Genomic DNA, 20,350 nt, shown 5'->3' on the forward strand with positions numbered 1-20,350 from the left:
ACAGTGGACCCCTGTGATGATTCAAAAGGAGGATGATAGGCTGTCACTCTATAATTAGTGACAATTATTTTCAACAGTGACGTTCTTGCCATGACGACATTGATCACTAGATGGCCTATTCTCATGTCTGAGAGCAGAAGACACAAGTGAAGGTACATTACATGGCCAAATGAGTGGATTCAGCTACTTCAGCCACACCTGTTGCTGACAGGTGTCTAAAACCATGCATTCTCCATAGACAAACATTGGCAGTAGAAATGGCCTGTACTGAAGAGCTCAGTGACTTTCAACGTGGCACCATCATAGGATGCCATCCTTTCCAACAAGTCGGTTTGTAAAATGTATGCCCTGCTAGAGCAGTCCTGGTCGACTGTTATTGTATAGTGGGAACGTCTAGGAGCAACAACGGCTTAGCCGCGAAGTGGTAGGCCACACAAGCTCCCAGAACGGGACCACCGACTCCTGAAGCACTTAGCGTGTAAAAATCGTCTGTTCTTGATTGCAACACTCACTACTGAGTTCCTAACTGTTCGTCGGGAGCTTCATGAAATGGGTTTCCATGGTCGTGCAGCCGCACACAAGCCTAAGATCACCATGTGCAATGCCAAGCATCGGCTCGAGTGGTGTAAAGCTCTCTGCCATTGGACTCTGGAGCAGTGGAAACGTTCTATGGAGTGATGAATCACGCTTAACCATCTGGCAGTCTGACGGACAAATCTGGGTTTGGTGGATGCCAGGAGAACTGTACCTGCCCCAATGCATAGTACCAACTGTAAAGTTTTGTGGAGGAGGAATAATGGTCTGGGGCTGTTTTCATGGTTCGGGCCAGGCCCCTTAGTTCCAGTGAAGGGAAATCTTAACCCTACAGCATACAATGACATTAGACGATTCTGTGCTCCCAACTTTGTGGCAACAGTTTGAGGAAGGCCTTGACCTGTTTCAGCATGACAATGGCCCCATGCACCAAAAGAGGTCCATACAGAAATAGTTTCAAGATCGGTGTGGAAGAACTTAACTGGCCAGCACAGAGCCCTGACCTCAACCCCACCTCAACCCATATTTTTGGGATGAATTGGAACGTCGACTGCGAGCCAGGCCTAATCGCCCAATATTAGTGCCCAACCTCACTAATGCTCTTGTGGCTGAATGGAAGCAAGTCCCTGCAGCAATGTTCCAACTTCTAGTGGAAAGCCTTCCCAGAAGAGTGAAGGCTGCCCATGATTTTGGAATATGTTTGACGAGCAGGTGTCCACATACTTTTGATAATTTAGTGTATTCTGGCAATTTCAATAAGGGAACATGTTGGAGACTCCGTTTTGAGTAAATGGGCTATAGTAAATGTGGGCAGTAACTTTCATAAAGCAGCACAAAGTAGGATTTGCCAGCCGGCCAGGTCTGACGTGAGATCTGAGAAGCCTCTGGAACGTAGGGAGGAAAGGGAAGTGTAGAACTGTGGAGAAAACTGTGTTCATTAGAGGACTTTCAGATAAACCCTTTTTTCCCTCATTTGTTTGATTTCCAATGTACTTGGAACACACACAGCATCGTCTGACAACTCCAGCACTCACCTAGTCCACTTCTATGAGTGACAAGTGAATGGTAATTAAACATGTTATTTAATTGAACCACTCTGCATTTTATATCCCATATTTCCCCAGGTTGGACAGATCAGACAGAGAGGTCTTCAATGTATTCACAATCCTCCAACTCCTGTACCACTATGTACCCGTCTGAAAGGCAGAAAGCAACACCGCGACCTCAGCAGGTTGCTCAAATGTCATGCCCAGTCTACTTAGGATATTAGAGCGTGTAGGTGGTCATGACAGAGCATTGTGCTGAGGTTGAGGTGTAGCTTACTCTGTCTTTTAAAGGGGTACAGGAGTTAGAGGATATTGGTTAAGAGACATTTTTTCATATTATTTGAGCATATTACCGTAAATATATGGTGTTATTTTGGTTTTCCAAAATGTCCAAGATGGAGGACAATCTATCCTGACAGACCTTATGGGTGGGTCCTCAGGGCAAATGTGTTTAGCATAAAGAAAGATACCTACATACAAAGTGTCAAGTCTCTATGTCAAATGGGGCAACGGATATGAGACCGCTTATAACAGAAACCCCTATAGGCCATTTGGTGCCATTTTTTTTACCAAGTTACTCATGGCCTCTTGTTTCTGTGTACTAAATTAGAGAAAAAAAAAGTTACCAATCTACGCTTGAGTTATTTGAACATGTCAAGAAAAAAATCAACAAGAACAATTCAGACAATAACAATAGTTGTTCACATATTCGCATTAAAAATCGGAAAATATTTGCGGACCATCTGCCTTATCCCTGCATTATCCCTGTGAACCGCAATTAAAGTATAAAGAGCAATAGTAATGGTGTATTTTTGTGGGCTCTGACTCCGCCATGGCTGGTTGGCCAAAGTCTAAGGGGATATGAATGGGGGTTTTGGAAGATGTTGGGATAAACTCCCGATAAATAAGGTCTGTGGTAAAGACAGGCTTAGGAGACCCCATATGTTTTATTCAATGAGATCATCTTCATCAGTTAACATCACTTTTGGTGTTTTTGAAGCATTATGTCATCAAAACAAGCACATAAAGCACATGAAAGGTAACGTTAACAGTGACTGATATTATCTCATAGAACTTATATGTATAAAAACTCCTAAGCCTTTGTTCTCCTAACCCATTCTTTATATCTTTATACTGCACTCTGACTGCAATCTCTTTTCATAAGGGATCCATTTGAGATATCCAAACTGGTGGAGGGATTGCTGGGTAAAGTGAAGGTTGTCAGGATCACGAGAGAAGCGGGATTGTTTGAAATTGTTGTACTTCCGAAGGAACGTGTGTTGCATCTCACCCAATTTGAGAAGTTTGACGTTTCGTGTGTGCCTCTTCGGTACAGGGCACCCCTCAGTGGGGTAATATCTGGCGGCTCGTGGGAAGTCGGTGTTGAAAGATATTCCAGGAGGTATATATGCACTTCGGATGAATCGTGTGGTGAAGGATTAAAAAGTGAAAAGTATCTGTTCTTGTGTTTTTTGACACTCAAGTACAGTTAGGATATTTAAATCACAGAGTCAGAGCATTTATACCAAGACCAATACAGTGTGACAACTGTGAATCTTTTGGACATGTTTCAAGTGTTTGTAGAACGGAGAAGACAAGATGTCCAAGTTGTGGAAAAGATCATGTCATGTGTTTTAAAAGGGATGAAAATGTGACATGTTGCAATTGTGGTGGGAACCATGAAGCCACGTCTTTAGAATGCCCAACAAGGGTGAAAGAGAATGAGGTGGTGAAAGAGAATGAGGTGGTGAAAGAGAATGAGGTGGTGAAAGAGAACGAGGTGGCCAAAGTCAGTGCTGTCCAGAGCATTTCATATGCAGCAGCTGTTAAAAGGGTTGAGGGTTTGAATGGTGCACTTGAAGAGTAATATGGTTGTGGATAGGCCTTCACTGCAGGCTGCAGGAGTTTCCTTTCACCAGCAGGACCCTGATATTTTAAAGGTTAAGAAGGTGATTATTGAAACTGCCATGGTGGAGAGGATGTCCAGGAAAATGTATATATCATTGTGGATGTGGCAGAGCGGTTCCTGGCACTGAAAGATTTCTCGGTGGAGGAGTTGTATGGAGTATTGTCACAAGCAGTACCACCCTCCGAGGCCCTAGAGCTTGAGAAGGGAGATATGGAGATTTGGTTTGCATTTGTCAGTGGACTATTTTTATTTGGGTGGATTAATGGGTTTTCTTTTTACCTTGTTTTTCAACCCATCCAGTTGGTGGCGGAAAAAATAGACCTTTTTCGGTTGTAGTTCACCATAAAACCAACAGAAGAAGAAGAGGAGTCACAGAAACGATCGCGAACAAAAACCTGTCCTGTGGCTCCCTCTCCTGGATCAAGAGAGAACGACTCTATCTTCATGCCGGCCACAACACGGCTCATATCAAGGTTGACAGTTATCACGGGATAGTGTCGTCTTTCACGCCTCGTCGGCCTTTATATGCAACTTAATACTTATGTAAAGTAGGTAAATATAACTGCAGTTCTCTGTAGGGTAGATGTGCTTATCTAGGCGCACTATCTTGTGGTTGTTGTAGCTAAACCTTGGGCTAACGTTAGTTGTTGGGCATCGATCGTTTTATTTCGCTGCAGTGCAAGAATGTAGCGAACGTTCTTTGTAACATTGCAACATTATAACATTGTTTCAACTATGCGACATCACTGTTACAGTGTATCGTCTTGCAGACATTCGTGAACATGTTTGCTTTGAAAATGTTTTTTGTCACGTGGTAATTCAAGAGCAACATAGCAAACAGATTTAGACGGCTAATGAAACCTTAATGACAATATCCCGTTTAAGTTAACTTTAACATACACACTCGTTTTCTTTATAGTAGGCAATTTTCATTGGACAAGAAATGCAGTTGTCTTCACCTTTGCCAGATGAGACAGCTGTGTCCCTCTCATTGGGTCAAAGGTGAAGACAACAATTTTACCCTACAAGAACCTTCACCCGGGTGACATGAAGCAAGCTAGAAAGAATGCATCAGTCCCGTTGTTATAGACCTAATTTACAGATTTTCCAAGTTAGTCGCATAGAGCCCTCTTTGCCTGCAGTGAGCTACAGCAGATTGCCTCCTACATGTTTGCACTACTCATTGTCTCCAGGAGGGGGCAGTGGGATTGGCTAAGCCATATGCCAGCAATTAACCTCTGAGGGTGCCACAGTGGTGGTCGCAGACATCAGAGAGGAGTCAGCCAATCAGCCCTGGGCATCCTGAACCATGGCCACAAAGGGCAGGACCACATCACTACTGCTGTGGATGTTTCAATCAAGGGAGAGTGTAAGAGAAGCTACTCACAAGAATACATGTGATTAAACATATGTGCAGACACACAGACTAATTCAGTGGGTGTACTAGTGTAATTTAGAGTCCTTATCCTAAACCCTATGCTGGCGTCTCCTACTGGGACAATGAGTCAGTCATGTAACGTTTTTGGATACTTGACCTGAAGCACTTCACTCAGTTCTTTAGCAACACGATCGAGAAGTTAGAAATTGCCTGAATCGGAAGAGGCATTTTGTGTGAGTGAGTCACTGAATGCCATAAGGAATCTGAATGCAGTGTCGGTACTTTCAGCCTCCCTCAGTATGTGTGAACGCTGCAGGTGTCACTCGGGATGATTTCTCCCTGAAAATGGAGGACGAGGACTTTGACAAGGTTACCCAAGTCATCTAAAGGTATGACCCTTTGTTCTTATTGTCCTGACCAGAATCTGTTGATGCCGAACAAAAATATAAACACAACATGCAATCATTTCAAAGAGTTCCATTTCATAGAAGGAAATCAGTCAGTTGAAATAAATTAGGCCCTAATCTATGGATTTCACATGACTGACTGGGCAGGGGTGCGGCCATGAATGGGCCTGGGAGGGCATAGGCACACCCACTGGGGAGCCAGGCCCAGCCAATCAGAATGAGTTTTTCCTCACAAATGGTATTTATTATAGACAGAAATACTCTCTTTAGGTTCAGTGACACTTATGTTGATAGACCTGAAATCGGAGAGTTAAAATAGTGTTTCTTACCCTCGTATTCTACAAATCCTTCTATCTTTCCCCCTATCTCCCAGGCTACATTTCTCCTGACTAAGGCTGTTGGAAAGGTTCTGGTTGCCAGTGGAGCTCCTAAACGCTCCATCATTGCTGTGGGCAGCATTGTGGGTAAGTCTGACATTTTAACTATTGGCCCTCCAGTCATAGGCCATTAGTTTTCAACAGACTTACATTCATTCCTGCCATTCTTTAATTTTCTCTTTGTGTTTCTGCCTGTTACCAGGTGGGCAATATTGAACAGGCGAACTACTCGCCTGTTCCATACAGGCTTCCAAAGCAGTTGTGGAGGGCCTGACCAGAACTGCAGCCAACTAGCTGAGCAGGTGAGGCACACCTTGGTTGTGTTCATTAGGGCAAACCGTAACAAAATGTTTTGAAACAGAAACAAAAATGTGCATTTCATATTAATTTGAGATGCTACTTACCCTTTTTGGGCAGTTTTCTTCTGTGTTGTCCCTACTGAACACAACCCTGCATTTGATTTCAACACCCCAAAATTGACCCATTCACCCACAGAGAGAAGCTAAATAGGCTCTAAACACTCTGGAGTGAGCAGAGCCCGATTTCCCGATAGCGATGAAACGCCAGGCAGAAATAAAGTTTGCTAAGTACTTTGTTGGAGCATGTGTCCATCTGATAGGATGGAAGAAAGGCAGCGCTGCTCTCGGATCAGCTTTCTCCATTCAAATCTTACCTTAACCTTAGAATTAGTCCACAATACTGACGTTGGATCAGCTCCTAGAGATATATTATCACCTATATGGCTGCAAATATTGAGGTGGCTTATTGTAATGCTTACACTATAATAACTTAATCACAGATTTGGCACATCATTGCGCACATGTTGTAACCATCCTGAAATTATAGACAGCGGAGCCTACAATTAGCAATATAGAACTCAATTGATTAAAATATATAGGCCTGTGTAGCATTTAATCCTACTACTGTATGTTGTTTTTTTAAGCCGTCATCTCGGTTTTCATTTGAAGCTTCTTCTTTCCGTTGCTTGTTTGTAACAATTGCAAAGACATTGGCAACGTTGTATTTGTAGCCAACTCCGTCCTGAAGTTGTTGGCGGTCACAGAGAGACAAAATAAACCGCTTGATTGTGTGTTTAGCGGAGATCCTCTGTGTTAAAAGTGACTCAGAAGGGGGCAAAGAAAGCATCCAACAACCACTGATCTGTTCTATGAGTGGTCTGAGGCAGTCGGTAGATAACAAGTGTTTTAGAGGGCAACTTCAGTGACGATTGTTTTGGGAAACAGCTCGGAGATTCAACGATGCTCCTATGAGGGTTCTAATGAACTTAGTCTTTAAGGTGTGTTTGGAGAACCGGGTCCAGGGTGGATTGAGGTATGGGATGTGTTTGGAGAAACGGGTCCAGGGTGGATTGAGGTATGGGATGTGTTTGGAGAAACGGGTCCAGGGTGAATTGAAGTATGGGATGTGTTTGGAGAAACGGGTCCAGGGTGGATAGAAGTATGGGATGTGTTTGGGGAGACGGGCCCAGGGTGGATAGAAGTATGGGATGTGTTTGGGGAACCAGGCCCAGGGTGGATAGAAGTATGGGATGTGTTTGGGGAGACGGGCCCAGGGTGGATAGAAGTATGGGATGTGTTTGGAGAACCGGGTCCAGGGTGGATAGAAGTATGGGATGTGTTTGGAGAACCGGGTCCAGGGTGGATTGAAGTTTGGGATGTGTTTGGGGAGACGGGTCCAGGGTGGATTGAAGTATGGGATGTGTTTGGAGAAACGGGTCCAGGGTGAATTGAAGTATGGGATGTGTTTGGAGAAACAGGTCCAGGGTGGATTGAAGTATGGGATGTGTTTGGGGAACCAGGCCCAGGGTGGATAGAAGTTTGGGATGTATTTGGGGAACCGGGTCCAGGGTGGATAGAAGTATGGGATGTGTTTGGGGAACCGGGTCCAGGGTGGATAGAAGTATGGGATGTGTTTGGGGAACCGGGTCCAGGGTGGATAGAAGTATGGGATGTGTTTGGGGAACCGGGTCCAGGGTGGATATGATCTATAACTTCTCTCTTTCTCCAGATTTGGGAGCCGGTGTAACTGTTTACCAGGGTTCATAACCACACCCATGACTGATAAAGTGTCTGAGAAATGAATCAGTCAGCTATGACTGAGTTCTCCTTTTTTATATCAGATATAGAAAGTAACCCCCTGAACTGTTTTGTTGTTGTATAGAAGTGTGTATTTAACTTGCTGTGTTTTGTTTTGTCTGCAGCTTACGTCCATGGTGCCCCTGGGGAGGATGGGAGAGCCTGCAGGTAGGGATACCGTATACCCTCTATGCTATAGATCACACCACAAATGCCGAACTCTGTACCTTTCTATAGTCAAGCTGTAAAACCTAACCCTTCTCCCTCTCTGTGTAGAGAGGAAGCTGATGGATCCTAACACACATTCCCAGTAGAGGACTCTGGCTAAATCACTGGAACCAGTGTTGAAGTAGCAGGTAATGGACCCACCTGCAATACATTATAATGGTTCATGTTTAACAGTAAATGCCTTTTACGTTACCCGCCGCTGTCCTGTTACCACATTTTTTTTCCTTCTTCTTCTCATCTTCAGAGGCCTTTTCATTGGCTGAGACAACTTTCCGTCATCCTCATGAAGATCCCATCTAGGTCCAGTAATTGTATATGTATTCAACGTTCACACTGTGCCTTTGCGTGTGATAATAATACAACCGATTGGGGATCAATCTTGTTTTGTAAATCTAGTCAATATCTTAGTGTAAATGTGATTGTGCAATAAATTAAAACCTGTGTAACTTTTGTGGCGAGAGTTCACGAGACAGAGTTGAGTGCTTTCCCAATTTAACCGAGTTACGTCTCTTAACCCTCTACATTTATGTGAGGTTACTATAATTTTAAAACTTATAACAGTCATTACTAACACAGTTGGATTTAGATGTTTGAAAACAGGAAAGACCGACGCCACACGTACAAAGACACACGAATACAGTGTGCACACAGAGAAAATGCGTTGGCATGTGGTTTAATTGGAGACGTTGAACAGAAAACAACAAGCCAAGAACAATGAAACAGTGAAACTAAAGCAAAACAAAAACTAACAGAAAACAGAGAAGGAAAACACTGAGCACTGGACAGTAGAGGGGAAAAGAGAGGGTGCCAGCCATAGATCAGAACCAAACAGGTGTAAACACTAGAAGTTGGGGGGGGGGGGGGCTGGTGAGGTGATCTAGTGGAAATAAGGTTGGGATCTGACTGATTCTGGTGGTCAGTTCACTGGAGATTGTGAATGATGTGGTTATATTCAGCTGTCTGACCTGCTGTATGCAGAATGAAGAGAGAAATAAAATAATGACTAGCTATAGTGTAGCTCTGGGTAACATGCAACACCAGCCAGTTGAGAGAGGATGAAACGGAGGGGACGAGGAAAAAAACACAAGGGAGTCAAGAAGCTATTTTTAAAAAGATGATATATTACAGAAACAAAACATTTAAAATTACTTACATTATAAAATAATACTTTTTGTCTTTTCAGCACCATATTTTGTTGAAATATTTGTTTGTCTTTAACAACAACAAACTATCGATGTAATTTTCTCTCGCGAATCACCTCAGGTTTTAGTTTGTCAATCCCCCCCCTTCTCTGCAATGTCAAAAGGAAAACGAACCAAAACACACAAACCAAAATACCCATAATGATATACAACCCCATAGCCACATTACATCACTTCGAAACAAAATCTTTGTAATATTTGTCCACGTGGTTGCTAGAATCTTCCATCCCTCCCGCTAGCTGTCCCCTGCCCGCTGTATTCTCACAACCGTAGAATCCTGGTGTCTGTCGCCCTCGCCATACTCCTGCAGCACAGCTCAGCCAAGCAGTGGCAAACCGCAATGGAGAGTCACCATTTAATCATTACAGTAGAAGCAATCATAACAGCACAGTACAGTCGATGAATGCTAAATGGTTACAATGAGATATGGCCACATATGTTCTCCCCCCCACCCCCACCAGAACTGTTGACATTCATAGACCAAAGGGGGGGTGTACAGATAACTCGGTTTATTGTTAGTTTAATATGTATTTAATTGTTTTAAGACTGCCAAGTGAGGACTACAGGAAATAAATACAAAATGAAATACCACATTCGACTGTCATATTTGGTTTTGTCGTTGTTTGAAGCACCCTGTTTTGTTTTCAATAAATACAATAGAATATCACTATGTCTGTACAAATGGATTCGATTGCACATTTCCAGTAGGAGAACTGGTGACGACATCGTGCGGCTGTGATGGAGAAAAAACTTGAATTATTCACGCTGAATATATTAACGCTTTGGTATAATTAGCACCGTGCCACAGTTTTTTGAAAGCAAGCATTTATTCACCGCTGTAAGAGAGAACGTTTGGTCGTCATCTATTCAGCTCATATACATATTTAACCCTGATACCTTCCCTGCTTGAAAAGAGACGGAATGTCACAAATCCTGGTATGTAACCCTGTGTTATACATGAAACAGCAATGAAATTCCAGACCTGTAAGTACTAGACTGGTTTGATGGCATTCTGGCCCATTCGCTTGTCTAGGAACTACAGTTCTGGACTGTCTGTGACAGTTGTAACATTGATTACAAATAAATGTTCCACACGTCACGTTCAGTACAATTTACAAGGTTCATGGCTTTTGATTCATTGGGCCTTGGAGAAGGCATAGACACCCTTCCGTCCCATTGCATGCAACATTACTGGCCCCAAAATAAACAGCCATGCAGCTCAGAGACAGTACGTTGCTGTTAGGACTATATTACTACAGTATTGAGTAAAGGGCTGCTCATAGTCACACCTTAAGGTTAGAGCCGCGGTAAAGCTAGAGATGTCACAGATCTGCTTCCATCTCCACAAAGCACCTTAAAGTTTCGACTCATCCGCCTGCATTATATTTGACCTGATTTAGTGTAACTGTCATGTTAGGCTGGTATAGTTGGTTTCTTTGGTATAGAATTTCACTGGTGGAGATGGAGAAAATTCACTTAGCTAGACAACATGGACGTACAGTAGACTTTCCTGGTCGTCTCTGAACCGTCAGGCCTTCGTGGAACTCCCGTTCCTTCGTTGGTGTCCCCTTAATGCGGCGAGGCGGAAAATGAGGCGTAGGATGGGGTGGGGCTTGGATGCAGGAGAGGTACAAGTGTGTGGTGAGGGCGAAGCAGAGAGGTAGAGTGGCTGAGACAACTCGGTAGAGAGACAGCGGGAAGGAGAGAGGAGTGAGAGGGGGGGTCCGCGACAGGGGGCTCTGGCGTGTACGGAAGGAGGAGACGGGTCTTTGACCCAGCTGTTCGTTGGAAAAGAACACTGTTTTATTCTGTTGACGGTCTGAACGCCATCTCTCATTCTTGCAATCGATCTTTGGTCTCCTCTTCGCGAGAATGTTTGCGTTCTACTTTTCTCTTGTCGTCCATTTCTATTTGGGAGATGTTTTCCCCTGGGCATACACTTGAGTGAGTGCATGTCCGTTTCACAACTGTGTGTGTGTGTGTGTGTGTGTGTGTGTGTGTGTGTGTGTGTGTGTGTGTGTGTGTGTGTGTGTGTGTGTGTGTGTGTGTGTGTGTGTGTGTGTGTGTGTGTGTGTGTGTATATATGTGTGTGTGTGTGTGTATGTGTGTGTATATATGTGTGTGTATATATGTGTGTGTGTGTGTATGTGTGTGTGTGTGTGCTTGATATCCTGACAAATTACTGGGCATGTACTGTATATTGCCATGTCTATGCAATTGTGTCAATGTTTGTGTTAAGTGCATGAGTGTGTATGTGACAGAGTGTGTGTGTATGACAGAGTGTGTGTGTGTGTGCATCATTGTAAGTGTATATTCTATATGTGTTTGTGTTTCTCATTTCTCTATACGGTGTGTTAGCCCATGAAACAGACAGGTCCCACTTCAAAGCCAAATTTCTGGTTGCTCTCCCCAAAGTCTGTGATCTTGAGGTCCCGCAGAGGAAGCTGCTCCACCTGGGGCGTGTTCACCTCCACCACTGTCCTGTCGAAGCCCTTACGATACTGCAGACAGACAGAAACAGAGAGACGGGTGAGATCACTACATCTGAGGCAAGGGTATCTGCCTAGGATTTGATACTTCACTTTTATTGTGTGTAATGGAAAAAATATAGTTCCATTGTAATACTTTTTGTATGGGCATTTGTTCTTATTGACTGCTGATGAAAAATATTAAATTAGCCTACATCAGATTGAAAATAGAGCAACATTTAGAGAATTCTGACAAATGTTCCTTTAAAAAAATAAAATAAGGGGGGGTATACCCCCAGACACCCTATAAAATCTCAGGTTTCTTAGAGAGGTGAGTAAGCTAGAGAGATTACTTTTGGTTCCCATGACTCCCTGAAAAACACTGCCAATTGTTACTGAGTGAACCACGCTGTTTAAATAAACCAATTCAATAAGACTCACAGAGCAGCCGTCGACCAGGGCCTTGATGTATGGGCTGGTCTCGTAGCTGAGGTCCTCATCGTTGGCGCCCTGGAAGTGCAGTGCCCTCTTGTGGCCGTTATTGGCAGTGCGGTCGGCCCAGGCCACAGAGCGGTGGCAGTGATAGGTGAAATTCTGGCGGGCCTGGACACTCAGCAACCGCAGGAAGCCCAACTGGACCACGCCGATCGGCTCGCCATTAGAGTCCACGTACGAAAGCTGGGGGGGGGGGGGGGGAGAAGATATCCCATGAGATATAAACTCTGACGAAGCTGGTAGAGGTGAACTCTATTATAAGCAGAGAGTTGGATATGTCCACCTGACATAATAAACACTTTCCTTATCGACGGAGCGTTATGATAATGCATTGATCATTTTTCTGATTGACCTTTATCTTCACGCATTTGTTGATAACCAGGTCAAACATTACACACATATGGACCATAATGAATGTCCCCCTGGGATTCTGCACAGTGGTGTGATGAACCCATACTAACCTTGCTGCCAGTTGCAAACTCACTGTACCAGGAGCCCGGTTTCTCCGTGGTCCAAGAGTTGAGCTTAACCTAGGAGAGAAATAGAGACAATGAGATGTGTAGATGTTTAAACACAGCTCCTTCAGGGTAGAGTTAGTGTGTACATGATTGACTGATGAGCTCAGTCTCTCTTCTCACCGTGTCCACGCTCTTGCTGGGGTACAGACACGTCTCCCCACCAGCGGTGAAGTTGCAGAACACCTTGAGAGAGTCGCGAGAGCAACCCTGGTTGGGGTCGATCCAGTACTCTCCTACAGGGGGGAGCAGAGAGATAAGGCACGATTTAAACACCAAGAAATTCAAAATGCTTTTTTTTTTTTTAGGGGGTGATGAGCTTTAATATTGCAGATAGATTTTTAAAACAATTGTGTATATTAGCTTAGTAGAAACCCAGCCCGGGCCCGTACACTTTAGTTAAAAGTGAACCTCAAATGTCTTTGTAAGAGTTCCTCTGTCTCTAAAATAAAATACCAGTGTAAAGTCAGAATTGACAAATTTTTTTGTGAATAGTTTTACGCCTGAAAGCGTCGTACCGTCCTTGAGCTCTGGCTGGCTGAGTTTGAGGTCCTGGCAGGTGCGTGCGGGGCTGTCCTTGGTGCCCAGAGGGAAGCGCATGGTCTCAATCTCCTGTCTCAGCGAGTTCAGTGAGCCGAAGATCTCCTCCATGCCCTCACTGCCTGTCAGGAACTCTGTGCCGGTGGCGTCGGCTGCAGCCGACTCTGCGTCTGTCTCAGACAGCATCCGGCTGGCGTCGATGGAGCGCTTGGACTTCTTGGAGATTTGGATGGGCATTGGCTGGATGACTTCGCCTGGAGGACCCTGATTGGAGGAGGATCACAGAGAAAGATTATTATTGGTTGATAATGATTAATGAGATTTATAGGTTTATGAAACAATGAACTTATTTATGTTTGAACTGAAAACTTTGAATACACGTACAGTGCATTCAGAAAGTATTCAGATCCCTTGACTTCTTCCACATTTTGTTGCGTTACAGCCTTGTTCTAAAATGGCTTAAATCATTCCCCCCCACCCATCAATCTACACACAATAACCCACATTGACAAAGCAAAAACAGGTTTGTAGAAATGTTTGTAAATGTACAAAAAAAAAAACAGAAATACCTTATTTGCATAAGTATTCAGGCCCTTTGCTATGAGACTCAACATTGAGCTCAGGTGCATGTCAGAGCATATACCAAGCCATGAGGTCGAAAGAATTGTCCGTCGAGCTCCGAGACAGGATTGTGTCGAGGCACAGATCTGGGGAAGGGTACCAAAACATTTCTGCAGCATTGAAGCTCCCCAAGAACACAGTGGCCTCCATCATTCTTAATTGGAAGAGGTTTTGAACCACCAAGACTCTTCCCAGAACTGGCAGCCCGGCCAAACTGAGCAATCGGGGGAGAAGGGCCTTCATCAGGGAGGTGACCAAGAACCCGATGGTCAATCTGACAGAGCTCCAGAGTTCCTCTGTAGAGATGGGAGAACCTTCCAGAAGGACAACCATCTCTGCAGCACTCAACCAATCAGGCCTTTATGGTAGAATGGCCAGACGGAAGTCACTCCTCAGTAAAACGCACATGACAACCTGCTTTGAGTTTGCCAAAAGGCACTTAAAGGACTCTCAGACCATGAGAAACAAGATTCTCTGGTCGGATGAAACCAAGATTGAACTCTTTGGCCTGAATGCCAAGCGTCATGTCTGGAGGAAACCTGGCACTATCCCTACGGTGAAGCATGGTGGTGGCAGCATCATACTGTGGGGATGTTTTTCAGTGGCAGGACCTGGAAGACCAGTCAGGATTGAGGGAAAGATGAATAGAGCAAAGCACAGAGAGATCCTTGATAAAAACCTGTTCCAGAGCGCTCAGGGCCTCAGACTGGGGTGAAGGTTCACCTTCCAACAGGACAACAAACCTAAACACACAGCCAAGACAATGCAGGACTGATTTGGGGACAAGTCTCTGAATATCCTTGAGTGGCCCAGCCAGAGCCAGAACCCGATCAAAGATCTCTGGAGAGACAGCTGTGCAGCAACACTCCCCATCCAACCTAACAGAGCTTGAGAGGATCTGCGGAGAAGAATGGGTGAAACTCCCCAAATACTGGTGTGCCAAGCTTGTAGCATCATACCCAAGAATACTCGAGGCTGTAATAGCTGCCAAAGGTTCTTCAACAAAATAAATGTGATATATTTTCTTTTATTTTGTCATTATGGGGTATTGTGTGTAAATTGATGAGGGGAAAAAAAACAATTTAATACATTTTAGAAGAAGGCTGTAACGTAACAAAATGTGGAAAAAGTCAAGGGGTCTGAATACTTTCCGAATGCAGATAGATGTAGATAGATGTAGATACTGCAGATAGATGTAGATACTGCAGATAGATGTTATGCTCTAAAATGATGTAAGCAACTGCACATAGATCTAGACTGGACGAAACTGAAAAATGGGTGTAAAATCCAAGTATTTAATTGGTTTCATGGAATAAACCGATTACGCAAAGGATGGGTACTCACTGGAGGTCCGGGGGGTCCTGAGACACCCTTCTCTCCCTTGGGACCAGCTCCTCCCTGGAACACAGAAACAGGAGGCATTAGAGATTAAACAATACACCGCACACGGAACTCAATACGCTGCACAAGGGACTCAATACGCTGCACACGGAACTCAATACACCGCACACGGGACTCAATACACCGCACACGGGACTCAATACACCGCACACGGGACTCAATACACCGCACACGGGACTCAATACACCGCACACGGGACTCAATACACCGCACACGGGACTCAATACACCGCACACGGGACTCAATACACCGCACACGGGACTCAATACACCGCACACGGGACTCAATACACCGCACACGGGACTCAATACACCGCACACGGGACTCAATACACCGCACACGGGACTCAATACACAGCACACGGGACTCAATACACTCCACAAGGGACTCAATACGCTGCACACGGGACTCAATACGCTGCACACGGGACTCAATACGCTGCACACGGGACTCAATACGCTGCACACGGGACTCAATACGCTGCACGCGGGACTCAATACGCTGCACGCGGGACTCAATACACCGCACACGGGACTCAATACACCGCACACGGGACTCAATACACCGCACACAGTACTCAATACACCACACACGGGACTCAATACACCGCACGGGACTCAATACACCGCACACGGGACTCAATACACCGCACACGGGACTCAATACACCGCACACGGGACTCAATACACCGCACACGGGACTCAATACACCGCACACGTGACTCAATACACCGCACACGGGACTCAATACACCGCACACGGGACTCCATACACGGCACACGGGACTCCATACACGGCACACGGGACTCCATACACGGCACACGGGACTCCATACACCGCACACGGGACTCAATACACCGCACACGGGACTCAATACACTGCACACGGGACTCAAAACACTGCACACGGGACTCAATACACTGCACATGGGACTCAATACACTGCACACGGGACTCAATACACTGCACACGGGACTCAATACACTGCACACGGGACTCAATACACTGCACACGGGACTCAATACACTGCACATGGGACTCAATACGCTGCACAAGGGATTTAATACGTGGCACACGGGACTCAATACACGGCACACGGGACTCAATACACTGCACACGGGACTCAATACACTGCACACGGGACTCAATACACTGCACACGGGACTCAATACGCGGCACATGGGACTCCATACACGGCACATGGGACTCAATACACTGCACACGGGACTCAATACACTGCACACGGGACTCAATACACTGCACACGGGACTCAATACACTGCACACGGGACTCAATACGCGGCACATGGGACTCCATACACAGCACACTGGACTCAATACACTGCACATGGGACTCAATACTCCACACACGGGACTCAATACGCGGCACATGGGACTCCATACACGGCACATGGGACTCAATACACTGCACACGGGACTCAATACACTGCACACGGGACTCAATACACTGTACACGGGACTCCATACACGGCACATGGGACTCCATACACGGCACACGGGACTCAATACACTGCACATGGGACTCAATACTCCACACACGGGACTCAATACGTGGCACATGGGACTCCATACACGGCACATGGGACTCAATACACTGCACACGGGACTCAATACACTGCACACGGGACTCAATACACTGCACACGGGACTCCATACACGGCACACGGGACTCAATACACTGCACACGGGACTCAATACACTGCACATGGGACACAATACACTACACATGGGACTCAATACACCGCACACGGGACTCCATACACGGCACACGGGACTCAATACACTACACATGGGACTCCATACACGGCACACAGGACTCAATACACTGCACACGGGACTCAATACACGGCACATGGGACTCCATGCACGGCACTCCATACACGGCACACGGGACTCAATACACGGCACACGGGAATCAATTCACTGCACACGGGACTCAATACACAGCACAAGGGACTCAATACGCGGCACACGAGACTCAATACATGGCACACGGGACTCAATATGCGGCACATGGGACTCAATACGCTGCACACGGGACTCAATACGCGGCACATGGGACTCAATACGCTGCACATGGGACTCAATACGCTGCACATGGGACTCAATACGCTGCACACGGGACTCAATACGCTGCACACGGGACTCAATACGCTGCACATGGGACTCAATACGCTGCACACGGGACTCAATACGCTGCACACGGGACTCAATACGCTGCACATGGGACTCAATACGCGGCACATGGGACTCAATACGCTGCACATGGGACTCAATACGCGGCACATGGGACTCAATACGCTGCACATGGGACTCAATACGCTGCACATGGGACTCAATACGCTGCACACGGGACTCAATACGCTGCACACGGGACTCAATACGCTGCACATGGGACTCAATACACTGCACATGGGACTCAATACGCTGCACACGGGACTCAATACGCTGCACACGGGACTCAATACGCTGCACATGGGACTCAATACACTGCACACGGGACTCAATACGCTGCACATGGGACTCAATACACTGCACAAGGGACTCAATACGCTGCACATGGGACTCAATACGCGGCACACGGGACTCAATACGCTGCACACGGGACTCAATACGCTGCACACAGGACTCAATACGCTGCACATGGGACTCAATACGCATTATAATATTGAAGCAGATAGTACACTACAAAGAGTGTTTGAGGAAGGGGTTCTACTCACTGTAGCACCCTTAGCTCCCTTCACACCTTCGGGACCCTGTGGAAGAGGAACAGGAAATTAATGATTATCATTCAATAGAATATAAGTATTACCATTATACCACCGTTATAAAAGCATTGAAAAAAGGAGAATGTAACTACTAGTGACATAACAGAGTTATGTAAAGTATAAAAGGCATGGATACATAAATGCTGACATCTTCCTATGTTACAGGTTCTGTTTTAAGAATACCACAGTGTTAATAGAGGATGTTACATGATATACTGATGAAAGAACCAGGATGTAGAACCTGTACTCACGGGCATACCAGCAGGGCCACCAGGACCGATGGGCCCAGTGCCTCCAGAAACACCCTAAAAACACAGTCAACACACAACAAATTCATCAGCATTAAACTGTTGTTGAAGGGTGACATAGAATACAAATCAAATCCAATTTTGTTTGGCAATTGAGCCGAACCTTACCGTGAAATGCTTACTTACAAGCCCTTAACCAACAATGCAGATCAAGAAATATAGTTAAGAAAGTATTGACTAAATAAACTAAAAGTAAAATAAAACAAGTAACATAATATAATTACATAATTACATAACAATAAGGAGGCTATATGCAGGGGGTACCGGTACCGTAAATGTGCGGCGGTACTGGTTAGTCGAGGTAATTTGTACATGTAGGCTAGGGGTAGTGACTATGTATTGATAATAACAGCGAGTAGCAGCAGTGTAAAAACAAAGTGGGGTGGGGGTCAATGTAAATAGTCCCGGTGGCCATTTGATTCATTGTTCAGCAGTCTTATGGCTTGGGGGTAGAAGCTGTTAAGGAGCATTTTGGACCTAGACTTGGTGCTCTGGTACTGCATGCCGTGCGGTAGCAGAGAGAACAGTCCATGACTTGGGTGACTGGAGTCTTTGATATTTTTTTATCCTTCTTCTGACACCGCCTGGTATATAGGTCCTGGATGGCAGGAGGCTTGGCCCCAGTGATGTACTAGGCCATACGCAATACCCCCTGTAGCGCATTACAGCCGGATGCCGAGCAGTTGCCACACCAGGCGGAGATGCAACCGGTCAGGTTGCTCTCGATGGTGCAGCTGTAGAACTTTTTGAGGGTCTGAGGACCCATGTCAAATATTTTCAGTCTCCTGAGGGGGAATAGGTGTTGTCGTGCCCGCTTCACGACTGTCTTGGTGTGTTTGGACCATGATAGTTTGTTGATGATGTGGACACCAAGGAACTTTAAACATTTGACCCGCTCCACCTCAGCTCTGTCAATGTTAATGGGGGCCTGTTCGGCCCTCCTTTTCCTGTAGTCCCAGATCAGATCAGAGCAAACTTAATGGTGTTGGTGTCGTGCCTGGCCACGCAGTCGTGGGTGAACAGGGAGTACAGGAGGGGACTGAGCACGCACTCCCGAGGGGCCCCCGTGTTGAGAATCAGCGTGGCAGATGTGTTGTTGCCTATCTTTACCACATTTTTATTTATTTATTTTACTTAACCGTTATTTAACTAGGCAAGTCAGTTAAGAACAAATTCTTATTTACAATGACAGCCTACCCTGGCCAAACTCTAATCCGGACGACGCTGGCCCAATTGTGTGCCGCCCCACTTGTGGGTGGCCCGTCAGGAAGTCCAGGATCCAGTTACACAAGGAGGTGTTTAGTCCCAGGGTCCTTACCTTAGTGATGAGCTTTGTGGGCACTATGGTGTTGAACGTTGAGCTGTAGTCAATGAGCAGCATTCTCACATAGGTGTTCATTTTATCCAGGTGGGAAAGGGCAGTGTGGAGTGCGATTGAGATTGCGTCATCTGTGGATCTGTTGAGGCGGTATGCGAATTAGAGGGAGTCTAGGGTTTCCGGGATGATGGTGTTGATGTGAGCCATAACCAGCCTTTCAAAGCACTTCATGGCTACCGTCGTGAATGCTACGGGGCGGTAGTCATTTAGGCAGGTTACCTTTGCATTCTTGGGCGCAGGGACTATGTTGGTCTGCTTAAAACGTGGGTATTACAGACTCGGTCAGGGAGAGGGTGAAAATGTCAGTGAAGCGACTTGACAGTTGGTCCGTGCATGCTCTGAGTACAAGCCCTGGTAATCCGTATGGCCCCGCGGCCTTGTGAATGTTGATCTGTTTAAAGGTCTTGCTCACATCGGCTATGGAAAGCGTGATCAGACATGTTCAATAGGGATGTGACATACTGACAGAATAACATTATTTCCAGTGTGTGTGTGTGTGTGTGTGTGTGTGTGTGTGTGTGTGTGTGTGTGTGTGTGTGTGTGTGTGTGTGTGTGTGTATCCTTAGAGAAAATATACAGTATCTTTACATTTGAGTCATTTAGCAGACGCTCTTAGAGTGACATAGAGGAGCAATTAGGGCTAAGTGCCTTGCTCAAGGCC

At 45.7% G+C, this 20,350-nt stretch overlaps 1 protein-coding gene and 1 long non-coding RNA gene across 5 annotated transcripts in view; one reads left to right on the forward strand and one right to left on the reverse strand.

The window, feature by feature from the left end:
- The first annotated feature begins 5,852 nt into the window (after window positions 1-5,852).
- LOC118941159 (uncharacterized) lies at window positions 5,853-8,959 on the forward strand. The gene is made up of 4 exons (XR_005037474.2): window positions 5,853-5,953; window positions 7,873-7,915; window positions 8,024-8,103; window positions 8,220-8,959. It is a non-coding gene; the product is annotated as an uncharacterized LOC118941159 (long non-coding RNA).
- Window positions 8,633-20,350, reverse strand: part of LOC110496231 (uncharacterized) — a 49,736-nt gene continuing 38,018 nt past the window's right edge. For all 4 annotated transcript variants that reach the window (XM_036952794.2, XM_036952793.2, XM_036952792.2 and 1 more), the window contains 8 exons: window positions 18,255-18,308; window positions 17,956-17,991; window positions 15,161-15,214; window positions 13,174-13,459; window positions 12,779-12,891; window positions 12,602-12,670; window positions 12,087-12,323; window positions 8,633-11,678 (listed from right to left, as the gene is read on the reverse strand). In XM_036952794.2, coding sequence (XP_036808689.1) covers window positions 11,532-11,678; window positions 12,087-12,323; window positions 12,602-12,670; window positions 12,779-12,891; window positions 13,174-13,459; window positions 15,161-15,214; window positions 17,956-17,991; window positions 18,255-18,308 — 996 coding nt within the window. In that variant the 3' untranslated portion in view covers window positions 8,633-11,531. The remainder of the gene's footprint in view (window positions 11,679-12,086; window positions 12,324-12,601; window positions 12,671-12,778; window positions 12,892-13,173; window positions 13,460-15,160; window positions 15,215-17,955; window positions 17,992-18,254; window positions 18,309-20,350) is intronic.

This window comes from Oncorhynchus mykiss, chromosome 18 (assembly GCF_057628025.1).
Source record: "Oncorhynchus mykiss isolate SJ-2025 chromosome 18, ASM5762802v1, whole genome shotgun sequence".
Lineage (NCBI taxonomy): Eukaryota > Metazoa > Chordata > Actinopteri > Salmoniformes > Salmonidae > Oncorhynchus > Oncorhynchus mykiss.